Source organism: Anser cygnoides, chromosome 2 (genome assembly GCF_040182565.1).
Source record: "Anser cygnoides isolate HZ-2024a breed goose chromosome 2, Taihu_goose_T2T_genome, whole genome shotgun sequence".
NCBI classification, from domain to species: domain Eukaryota; kingdom Metazoa; phylum Chordata; class Aves; order Anseriformes; family Anatidae; genus Anser; species Anser cygnoides.
The window spans coordinates 148749518-148761389 of record NC_089874.1 but is presented as its reverse complement, the minus strand read 5'-3'; the positions used below and the strand labels follow the sequence as shown (position 1 = coordinate 148761389).

The following is an 11872-nucleotide window of genomic DNA, read 5'->3' as shown; positions in this document are numbered from 1 at the left end:
CTGCCCGGCCCACAGCCCGTTACACCCCGTATGTCCATGCAGAAGACCTACGCACATAAATGCCACGGATTTCTCTCTGGCTTCCAGGCAGGAGAGAACCTGGTAGGGGAAGGAGGAGGGAGAGGGGAAGAGGGGAAAAGAGATGCAAAGGCCGGGGGGATCCAGCTTTGATATAGCGATGCTGGTGCAGGGGTCCAGGCAAAGAGGAGCAGTGTTCGTGTCTCTCAAAAATACCAAACAAGTGGTGGTCACCACTATGGAATTGAGTAGGATATTAAGAGAAATGTGACCAGGCGCTGGGACACATAATCTTGGCCCAAGCACAGCAAAAATGCTGAGAAATCCTTCCTGGAGGGAAATGTGGTGGTGTGTGTAACAGAAAAAAGAGAGAAAAGAAAAGAAAAGAAAAGAAAAGAAAAGAAAAGAAAAGAAAAGAAAAGAAAAGAAAAGAAAAGAAAAGAAAAGAAAAGAAAAGAAAAGAAAAGAAAAGAAAAGAAAAGAAAAGAAAAGAAAAGAAAAGAAAAGAAAAGAAAAGAAAAGAAAAGAAAAGAAAAGAAAAGAAAAGAAAAGAAAAGAAAAGAAAAGAAAAGAAAAGAAAAGAAAAGAAAAGAAAAGAAAAGAAAAGAAAAGAAAAGAAAAGAAAAGAAAAGAAAAGAAAAGAAAAGAAAAGAAAAGAAAAGAAAAGAAAAGAAAAGAAAAGAAAAGAAAAGAAAAGAAAAGAAAAGAAAAGAAAAGAAAAGAAAAGAAAAGAAAAGAAAAGAAAAGAAAAGAAAAGAAAAGAAAAGAAAAGAAAAGAAAAGAAAAGAAAAGAAAAGAAAAGAAAAGAAAAGAAAAGAAAAGAAAAGAAAAGAAAAGAAAAGAAAAGAAAAGAAAAGAAAAGAAAAGAAAAGAAAAGAAAAGAAAAGAAAAGAAAAAAGAAAAAAGGTGAAAGTAGGGCACTAGTCTTCTTTAGTACAGAAGTACCAGGTGTGTTTGTGGTGGAGGCAGGTTTGCATACAGCAGAAGGGTGGCTGAGAAAGCCTTAATCAAGTCGTGAATGTAGTTTTAAAAAGCAGACATGAAAGAAAAGTTTTGTTATTAAAAAGTTTGGAGATTATGTACTTTGAGCAATCCTACCACCTGCAGCTTGAGTCAGCTAGCTACTTCAGAGACTTTGGAAGGCACAAGTGAACAGATGGTATGTTTTTGACACCATCAGGTAGTGGGCAGTGAATATTAGTAAACTGGCAAGTATCCACTAAAAATTATTCTAAAGCAGATAATTAAATAAGTTATAAATAACAAAAAGAAATCTCAACAGTTGAAAAGGAAGGAATGAGGGGAGGAAAAAGGATTTTTTTCAGATGAATTATACAGCCTCATTTCTTACCTTTTTTTCTAGCCCATTACACACAGAGACCAATTAAAAATCTAATAAATTAAACATCCCTCAGATATTCTACGTAACTGAAACTAATTATCTACCATTTTGATATGGTCAAGCATATGTAATAACAATGTTCTAGCTCACATTAGCATTAAGAGCATAAATACAGACATGAAATCAAGTTCTCCAAGTATCACAAAGAGGTGATTTTTATGAACATTGTATCCCCATCTTAGTTTTACTGTCTTCAGTGCAGAAGCTTGGCTGGCCTGCCTGGGTTCTCGTAGCACCCTGGTCACCGATTTTGGATTACTTGTGCAAGTTTCTCCCTGGCTCAAGCTCGAAACTGATGGTATTGTTCTTGTTTAGGACAGCACAGCTACAGATCCGACTTCTTTTCTGCATGATGCAAAAGGAAATAAATACAATTCTGCAAGCATTCTACTGATGATGCAGAAACTTTACGTCATTAAGTAATCAACGGTTAATTTATAAAAAGTATCCCAAGTAAACAAAAAGCTCTAATTCTGAAAACTGCATTGTGGATAAGTGGGATAGGAATACAGTCACAAGACTTGGGGGAAGAATTCTGTTCAAACTATCATTTAAATAATAATTTTAGGATAGAGGGGTACAGGTGGTAAGTGTGCAGCTGAGTTTTATCAAAGATTTATCAATTGTTGGATGAAGACTGGTCTCTTACAATAGTGTTAGTCAGTTGGCTTGTGTATGCTAGTGTTCACAACCTCTGCAGAGCCTGGGAGCTCAGGGAAATGTTTACACCATCATTGCACAGGTGAGGAGCCAAGACACGTCCAGAGGCAATGCACATCCAGGGGCATACAGCTCAGGCACCCGCGTGGCTTGTGGCAAGCGAAGGAATGAATGCAGAGCTCCTGTCCTGAGCCTCTTCTCACCAGACTCTTCTTGTCTATGCTCTCACGCAGAGGATATCCAGCAGAAAGCAGACGTGCTGGTCTTTGGGTGGGCTTGAAAAAGATTAAACTTGTCATGTTAGGTGCTGCTGTTTGGTGGCAAGAAGAGGAAGATGCTCTGCCTTCAACCTGGAAAAGAGATGAAAGAGGGGAAAAATCACAGAGCTCTGTGCAGTCATGAGTAGCATGGGAAGGATGACTAAGGAATGCCTGTGTAATGTTTCATCCATTACAGAGGCTAACTAGTAAGTAGCACACTCAAAGCAGACAAAAGAAGGTATTTTTAACAAAATATGCTCAAGTTGTGCAGCTCCTTACCACGGAAAATAATAGAGGTTAAACCCTGACATGGTCTCAAGGAAAGACTGGACAAATCAGTGAAACAGAAAGTTTTTGTGTGCTGTTAAAAACAACATTTTTTTTTCTGGGTCAGGAATTCCCTAAAAAATTGTCAGAAATTTGGAAACTAATCTGGGGAAGTACCAAGAAACATTTTATCTGTTTTCATCCCATTCCCGGGGAACAGCTTTTGGCCACTATTGGAGGCGTGATGCTGGGCTCAACAGATTTTTGGACTGTCCCCGAGCAGGCATGCCTGTATTCCTAGGAGCTGCCGGAGAGGTCAGAGGTGGAACGAGGGAGCCAGGAAATCTAGAAAACTGCTCTATTCTTTACTTTTTCTGCAAAACCTGCCTGTCAAAACAGGTGCCAATTCACACAGTGAAATATATCCCCAGCATTTCTCCACGACATCCCAAAAGAGAAACCAGCCCAAAGAGTCAGACCAGTAGCATCTTTGGTCCCCACGGGTCGAACATGGCCAAAAGATCATTCTGCACCAGCGAGAAGTCAGGACTGCAACGAAAATCTTCAAAGTCCCCCGTGGAGTTTCCGGAAGATCAGACTTTAAGAATACATACCATGCTCTGGGCCATGATTTCCACGGCCAGAGAAGCCTGTATCTCGCTGCGAGTACCCTCGGGAGCAGTTAACTGCATCGATTCACCCCATCAGTGGTGGCACGGACAAGGTTGCTCCTGGACGTCATATCTGCCTGCCGGGCGGCCAGCCACACGCAGCGTCAGGCTAGCTCTACAGAAGAAGGATTTGGCTGCAAACCTGCCGGTGCTGCAAAGTGTAACACTGAAAAACCATAAAGCCGAGGCGCCTTTGGCACGGGGAGAGGCTTGTTCTGCTGGAAATCCAAGGCCACGAATGCAGGATCGGCGGCAGGGCCGGTCACTCCAGCTCCCTGTTTTAAGGATGCAGGAACTGGGTCAGAAAAGGCAATGCCTTTCTGCTGAGGGAATCAGGAAGATTTTTTTATTTTCATTTACTTATGGTTTATCATTTTGTTCCCTACTCTCAACTACAGCTAAGCCATTTCTGGTTCACTTTTCCCTCCTGACCAATCCTCTCCTCAGCTTAACGCCCAGAAAGCTTCATATATACATTTTCCTCTCTTCCTCGGTTTCTTTGAAATCCCAGTGCCTAATTCACCGTCTCTTCTCCTCCTCCCACAGCCTGGCTCTGGGTTGTTTGTGCCTGGGCCCTCGTTAGCTGCCTGGTTGTTCCCCCGCTCGTGCACACAGCTGCAGACGGAGCAAGCAGGCAGCGCAGTCCCCTGAGAGCCCAGCCTCTCTCCTTAACAAGCTGAAGCAACTTTTTGAGAAATGTCAGCCTCCCCGGGCAGGCGGCTGAGTTCTCCGAGATAAATCTGGGACTCGGAGTGCACAGACACAGTAATTACCCGAAATGCATCCGTTAGTCCCCCCTCAGCCATCAGGTGCCGTCTCTCTGCTGCTGCCGCCGACGCTCTGGGTGCAAAAACCTTGCTTTCTGTCATCCTCCCTCCCTCCGCTGCAATCTTTCTCCCCGAAATTGTAAATGACAACACCTGTGGGGCTCTTATTTGTTCGTTCCCTGTATCTCTGGCTGCTCCCTGGGTGAGATATTACGCCCACGCGGAGGCATGAAATACGCTGCGGCGCGCCGGGGAACTTCTGCACGAAAGGCGCAGGGAGCGTAAGCGATGGCGGAGCTCTGACATTGCTCATCTCGCCTCCGGCAGGACACGTTCGGGAAGCTACGGGAGCACACTAAAGATGATCAAGAAGTCATTCGCGCTGTATCAGCGTAGCCGAAAACAGATGAGCGGGACTGCTCTGGACATCCTATTTTCCTTTCGGCGCGTGTTTATTCTTCGAGTCATGCTATATTCATATTTACTTTAATGATTCATAAACAGCCCAGGTTCCAGAAGCTTCTAATTAACTCATCTATTTAGTGCTGTTAACAGATGCTCAGGGAGTGATTTATTGTACAATACCAACGTATAAATCCAGCCAATTGAATTGGCAGGCAGGCTGGGTAAATATCTTGGGCTGCTGGTGGATGAGGCTCCGTCCTAAATGCAGTATTAATGCTCTGCGGGCTGCGGCTGAAGCATTATTTTCTTCTTCTATTGCTGTGCACACGGAGCTGCGCTCTGCAACGCTGGTTATTTCTCTCTTTTAGAAGAAAAGATTTAGTGAGGTTCTGCAGAGGATGGGGGGTACGTATTTATCTTGTCTAAGAAGAAATCAATAGCCCCGAAGAAGTTTTCGCTCAAGCTCCTTTTCATTTACCTCTAGCTTTCTGTAGGCTCGAAAACAAAAGCAGTCTGTCCAACATGCTGCGGCAAAACAATCCTAATCTTTATCAGAAAAGTCACGCTGGGGACCCTGTCTGCAGGGGAGATGTGGCCAGACCTCCAGACCATTTAAATAACTAGGGGAATGGGACCGGCCACCGTGGGTGTGGGCAGAGCAGGGAGCTGAGGTGCATACACCGACAGCCAGATGTGAGCAGCCCGACAGATTCTTCCGCAGGGGTGTTGTACGCTGCACCTAGGGCCAGTCCCAGTGCTTTGCATGGCTAAATCAGTAGGGGATCCTGGCACCGTTTCCAGCCTGGACCAGCCCCAGCCCCACCAGACCACGCAGCCGCACCAGTTTGGGCTGCGAACACCCAGTACGGGCCGGTCCCTGCCAGCAGGGCTGCCTTACAGACTGCTTGGAGCACTCCTGATTTAATAATATAAATACATCCCTTCAGTTTTGGCCTGGTACACTTGTTTTACTTGGAAATTATTATTTTTTTTCAATTTTCAAAATGGTAACAACACACGGTCTGATTGCCTCTGCTCGTTGCCTGGGCAGGAGCTCTCCCCCAGAACTGGAAGGCGCGTTATTTACCTTGCTGGTCGGGAGCTGCTGCTATGCTGCAGACGAATTTTTACAGCTTTTCTCCTAAGAGCTCACTCCCTTTTCATCCCATTTCTTCCCAATGGCATCATGACTCAGTCTGTGTTAACAAAATACTAAGGAAACAGAGATAAATATTTGTTTAAACTTCTTAAGGTAGGAGTCATTCGAGGACTGTTAAAATATTCTTTTCACAGTAATTATGTTAATCTTTTTTTTTCTGTCTGCCTCGTCTTCACAAAGGTGAATTTAAGTTTTGTGGCCCAACTGCACTGAAATGGACTGTTGTAAATGATAAGGGTTTATTTTTCTGCCTTTTTTTTTTTTTTTAAATAAAATTTATAGCAAAGCCATTGTTTTTTAATATACTTTTTACTCAGAAGGAGATTTTAAAGATGAGCCACCTCTGATGTCTACTCCAAACTTTACTCAAAGCAGCGCTTTCTGGAGCTGGGTTTGGGGAGGGGGGAAGAAATACAAACAACTCTCAAGGGGGAACAGGAAACAAACTACATTAGCGTGGCACTGTGCCCAAATAAATGAGGAAGGGAATAAGACAGCTTGCAAAAGGTGATACACATTAAATAAATATGCTGCACTAAGGAATTTCTAGGAATTATTAGATTTCTCTTCAGCACTCGCTATTAGCAATCAGTGGAGGAACAATACCATGATGAGTGTGACTGTTTTAATTAAAGCTTTCATCTCAAGTACATTAACCTTCCTTGCTGTTTTGATCTCTGGCAGCCAGTTCCCAAGGTGCACGTACTCTCTCATACGGAAAAATAAAAGGGGCAAAGCAGTCCTAATGGGAACACGCTGTGCTGTAAGCAGAGCACACTGATAAACCTCTCTTGCATGGCCTTGAGGGAAATCTGCAGACTCTAGGGACTGACCTTGCAGTTTCCACTAAGACCAGCCAACTCCCATCACTCGGGCTGGTTTCTTAAACTCCACGAAGTAACTGCCCTTCTATTCTGAAAAGCCAATAGAAGGCATCGTATGCTACAGCTGTGTACAGACCCTATATATGTAGGAATCTGTGCAGATAATGCACAGGTGAGAAATATTTTGCAAGCATATGATGCACACGTTGAGGGATTGTTTACAAACGTGCCTTAAACTCATATAGGGGAAGAAACTTTTCATTGTAAGAATTACATTTCCGTTAAGCAGAAATGCATGGAGAAAAGTTTAACGACTGATAAGGGATGGCTGGCAACAACATAGCATTGTACCCGTGCCACAGTATGTATTATACAGCTGATCCCTGCACTATGTCATCTCAGTTACTCACTTCTGCCTCCTAACGTTACCAGACATGCAAGGTACAGGAAACAGCTACTCAGGTAAGTCAGATACTCAGAACATTCTTGGCAGTTCCCTCCTCCAACGCAGTTCTGTTCTGGTCGTAACCTTCCAGAACAGTGAAAACAAGGGCAACAGCACACGAGTCCCATCAGGGCCAGCTGGCTGTCTTCGGGCTCCTCCACAGCCATGCTATGCTGTGATGGCTCTAGTTATAAGTCAGTGCTTTGTTTCAGCATTTTAAATTTGCATTCTTCCCATTTAAAAAGGTAGGATAAACTAGATGCTATTATAATATGTCAGGTATACCAATGCAATCACATGCACTCCAGGATCCCCTTAATAAAGATGATGAACAGACATACCAGTTCACATGGAGTAATTCACGCCTGAAGTGACTTGTTAAGGTCACCTAGTCATTTTGCAAAAGTGTTAACTTTTGTAAAAGCAGATCCGCATTCAAACAATATTGATAAATAAAGAAAGGTTGGACTTGGTGCTTAGGGACATGGTTTAGTGGGTGACATTGGTGGTAGGGTGATGGTTGGACCAGATGATCTTGAAGGTCGTTTCCAACCCTAATGATTCTATGAAAATACTACGCTCTTCTAGGTCCATTTCACATTCTGTAACTGAACAACTGCCAAAACTAGTTTTAGTAAGAATAGCAACTTAGATTTAGAAAGAAGTCTAGTATCCTACCAAAAACCCAGATGAAGTCAAAGAAATATTTCTAAAAATTGTTAATGATCATGTGAATGCTCCAGCAGGAATCATGAAGCTGGAGAGAACAATGAAACTCAAGGCTTCCTAAATATTTTGCTGCACACCCGATTTCTAAACAACAGAATAAATTATTAGGACAATAACCTCAACATGTTTAAAATGCAATAATAAGCAGTACCATCTCATAAAAATAAAGTTTTAATGTTAACAACTTAATTGCAATTATTACAGATTAATCTCGCTTTTTGCAAAGTTCAAACAATGCTCTAGTCCTGTGCTGTTGCACAAACATGGACCTATTCCTCCTCATTCTTCTGCACTGATTGCACAGCTTTTGTTTTAACCCTATTTCGCTTTCTTCTTCTTTTCTTCTTTTCAGCTGAAGGCTCCTTGCTCTCCTGTGTTTTCTTCTTCTTTTTCAGACAGCTGAGAGGATTGGGGCCACCTGCCCTTTTACGTTTTCTTCTCTTTTCACCTTCTTGCTTTGCTAGTCCTTCTTTTTCTTTAAGTTGCACAATGCTTTGCTTTTGGTGCTCTGGAACAAGCTGACTTGTCTGCAACGTTTGAACAAATGCCAAAGACTTAGGAGAAGGTTTGTCTAGCACCATAGTGTTCTGAATAATAAAGAGGAGAGGAACGCCAGCCTTCTTTTTCACTTTGTTTGCTAAATCCTGGTCCTGTAAAATTAAATACTTTAGTCAATATTTTGGGATTAAACAAAATTTGCAATTCAAATGCACCTACTTTTAATACAAAACTATAAAGATAAATTACATTACAAAAAAGATAAGAAACCTAATCTAGTAGATATAACTGGCAGAGTCTTTCAGAGCAATTTAAATTTATTTTTTTTGCCTTCTGATTAGCTGTACTTCTGACGGAAAATTTATTGTTTCCTTTTTTCTTGGATGTGTAAGCACATATGGATTTTTGAGAAAAAGTCCCTGTTTATTGGTATGTAGTCCATGATTTTACAAAGAACTGACCTAGTTCATTCTATACCAAGTCATTTAAAACTCTCTGTATCTTACATAGGGATAAAGAATTTTACTGTAAACCATTTAATATCTTGCATAAGTGTTACATCTACAGTCCCAATACCAGATCTAAGAAAAAAAAAAAAAACAAAAAAAACTTGCCTTTCTTAAAAAATCCTTAAAATTGCAGTTATACGGTGTTTTAACACAATATCATTTCACTTTTCAGACTACTGTGCACAGCAGTTCAGGGTTGTGGATACACATACAAGCAATAGGCAAACTGACATTCAGCTTTTTTCTTACATATCTGTAGGTAGTCAGTGCATTTTCTCCACTTCCTGCTAAAGTAAGTAATATGCTTCCCTGGGTAAAGCAAACAAGTTGTTCAAGTAATATCAAGTAATACAGAATATTCTCTATTTCATAATTAGCAATTACATTTAAGAGTGAAGAAGGCTTTACAAGATTAATTTCCACAAGCTCTTTAAAAATCTCATAATCGAGGTTTCCGTAGATTTCATTATCCTTAGGTATCAAAGGACGACTTCAATTGAAATGGTGTTACATTTCCCATGAGCATTTACCTGGGTAGCAACAAAGAAGTGATGAGGGTTGCCTTCTTCAACCATGGAAAGTAAACAGGCCGAGCCGCTCACAGGATCCTTACGGTGAGAACAGTTTTGAACTTCACATCTTTGGGCAATTAATTTTGCTCCATACAGCGGTTTCCCCAATGATTCCAATTCTTTCAGAACACATCTAAAAAACAAAAGCAACGATGATTTCTAAACAAGGAAATAACTTTTTTTTTTTTTTACATTAAAAGGTTGACATTACGAATTGTTGCATGTGAGTTAATATGGCATGAGCAATGCCCACTTATTCGGGCTCTGTGATCTGTAAATGGCACCCAGTAATCTGAAAGGATTAACCACCCCACATGCTTCAGTGACACTTCCTTGGTTCCAAACAAAGTTCACCAGTTACAACACTAAGTTACATTAAATGGATTTTAAGATATTTTGTATCAAAGACAATGCTAAATCCTACCATTTATACACCTGAACTACTACTTAACAAATAACATTATTTGAATCAGCACAAATTGATTAAACATTACATGCAAGTTAAACTCTGCATTGGTATCCATCACCTCGCTTCAAACTTGCATCAGAATCCAACTGATTCACGCAAAAGAAGATAAAAGATTCTCCACATAACTAAAAATCTAGAAGCTTATGGCTTCACAGCATTCCAATAAGACAATAAAATGCAAAGCTGAAGTCCTCCTCTTGGCTCTGCTTAGAGCTAACGTGGGCACAGGACAGCGTAGTAGTCTATAAGAATGCTAGCTTGGATCCTAACTGCATGAAATTCAGAAACGAGCAGGGGATGAAACCTAACCTACCTAACTTACTTTGGCTACTGAGTCTTACCATTACATGTGGAAAGAGGTAGGAATGTATGTACGGCCTTGAAATACAGCTTTAAGAATGCGGTACCATGGCAATTCATCACAAGCGGGCATACCAAAATACTCTTCAAATCTTTTACTTATTTCACAGTTATCTGAGAAATAACTCCAAGATATTAAATAAAAGCATTCTTCTCTCCTGAGAAGAAATTTTAGCTATTGGGGAAAAGTATGGAGATTTCAGACTGTTCTTTTTGTAAAGAATCCCCAAGTGAGCAAGAACATTTCCTTAGGGAAGCCCTGGTTATGCAACAGATGTGCTTCCTCACCTACTACAGTGTGCTTACAGAAGAAAATTAGTCTGTTCAGCTGTCCTAAGTAAGAACAGGTCAAAAATACCCATATATATTGCTTAAAGAAGGATGAAGTGATATTTAAACAATTGGAATTTTCAAATTCCAATTTGAAGTTTCAAAGTGATTTGCAAACCTTTAAAAGCTAGAGGTGTGACTTGATACTTTCAACTGCTTAGAAGCATGGGGCAGTTCTAAATGTGCTATAGGGTGAAAGAGTGGTTAATTTTTTATCCAAGGGTATACAACTTACTGATATTTGCAGTACGTGCCTCTGTGATGGGCAGTGGGCTATTCCATCCACAGGTGATGGTGACTTTATAACATACAATACTCAAAGTCAAATAAAAACAATGGCAACTTCAAGGCAACTTGGGTATTTATTTTACAGGCTCTGCTTCCACATCACTGTCAAGCACACCCTTTAGAGCAGCCACTCTGAGGAACGGGCTGCCCAGGGAGGTGGTGGAGTCACCGTCCCTGGGGGTGTTCAAGGAAAGGTTGGACGTGGTGCTTAGGGACATGGGACATAGGGACCCGACAAAACGGGTTACCCCCTGCCCTCCCCTCCCTTTCGCATATTTGTCATCTGGGGAAAAGAAACACCTGCTTCTAAAGGAAGCGCCCTTCCCTCCACACCCTAACTGAGCGCAACCCTCCGCCCCCAGCCCCACCGCCCTCCCAAAATGGCGCCGGTGCCTGAGGAGGAGCCGAGCGCGGGCGGGCACCTCCCACCCCGCGCATGCGCCGCGGTCCCCGGGCGTACGGACCGTGTGGTGCAGAGCTGCGTGGGGCCGCCCAGGTAGCCGGGCAGCTGCTCCCGGATCTGGATCTTGTTCTGGAGCGCGGCGTGGCAGAAGGTGCCGTCCAGCAGCACCTGGAAGGGCTCGCGGAACTGGAAGTTGTGCTTGTAGAAGCCCATGTTCTTCTTGGCGTGCTTCTGCCGCCGCAGCTTCATGGCGCCGCCGGCGGAAGCCGCGCTGAGCCCGCCCCGCTTCCCCCGCCCCGCCGGGTGCCGCCCGCCTCCGTGTCCGTTGTTACCGGTTCTCCTTCTCCCTTGTCACAGTCACAGAATGGCCGAGGTCGGAGGGGACCTGCGGAGATCATTGAGTCCAGCCTGCTTGCCGAGCAGGGTCACCTAGAGCACATCGCTCAGGATGGCGTCCAGGCGGGGTTTGGGTATCTCCAGAGAAGGAGAGCCCACAACCTCTCTGTGCAACCTGTTCCCGTGCTCTGTCACCCTCACAATAAAAAGTGCCACCTTTTATTAAGACAGAATCTCTTGTGCCTCAGTTTGTGCTTATAGCCTGTCACTGGGCACAACTGAAAAGAGACCGGCTCCATCCTCTCGACACCCTCCCCTCAGATATTTATACGCATTGATGAGGTCTCCCCTCAGTCTTCTCTTTTGCAGGATAAACAGGCCCAGCTCTTTCAGCGTCACTTTTTTGCTCCCATGTGTTCCTCCACGTCTGGGAATATCCTGTGCCGGGTGCGTAGCTGAGGAGAGCCAGCTGGGTGTCCTGCCCCTGGCACGGGACGGCT

General features: G+C 43.0%; 1 protein-coding gene and 1 long non-coding RNA gene across 2 annotated transcripts; both read right to left on the bottom strand.

The window, feature by feature from the left end:
- Window positions 1-1112: 1112 nt before the first annotated feature.
- On the bottom strand, window positions 1113-4453 carry LOC106042693 (uncharacterized). Its single transcript, XR_001211289.3, has 3 exons — window positions 4052-4453; window positions 3222-3553; window positions 1113-2430 (listed from the first exon to the last, which is right to left on the bottom strand). It is a non-coding gene; the product is annotated as an uncharacterized lncRNA (long non-coding RNA).
- Window positions 4454-7762: 3309 nt separating this feature from the next.
- On the bottom strand, window positions 7763-11335 carry UTP23 (UTP23 small subunit processome component). Its single transcript, XM_013191758.3, has 3 exons — window positions 11098-11335; window positions 9145-9319; window positions 7763-8257 (listed from the first exon to the last, which is right to left on the bottom strand). Exons 1-3 carry the CDS (start codon window positions 11283-11285, stop codon window positions 7877-7879), a joined length of 744 nt encoding a protein of 247 aa, XP_013047212.2. The 5' UTR covers window positions 11286-11335; the 3' UTR covers window positions 7763-7876.
- Between the last annotated feature and the right edge of the window lie 537 nt (window positions 11336-11872).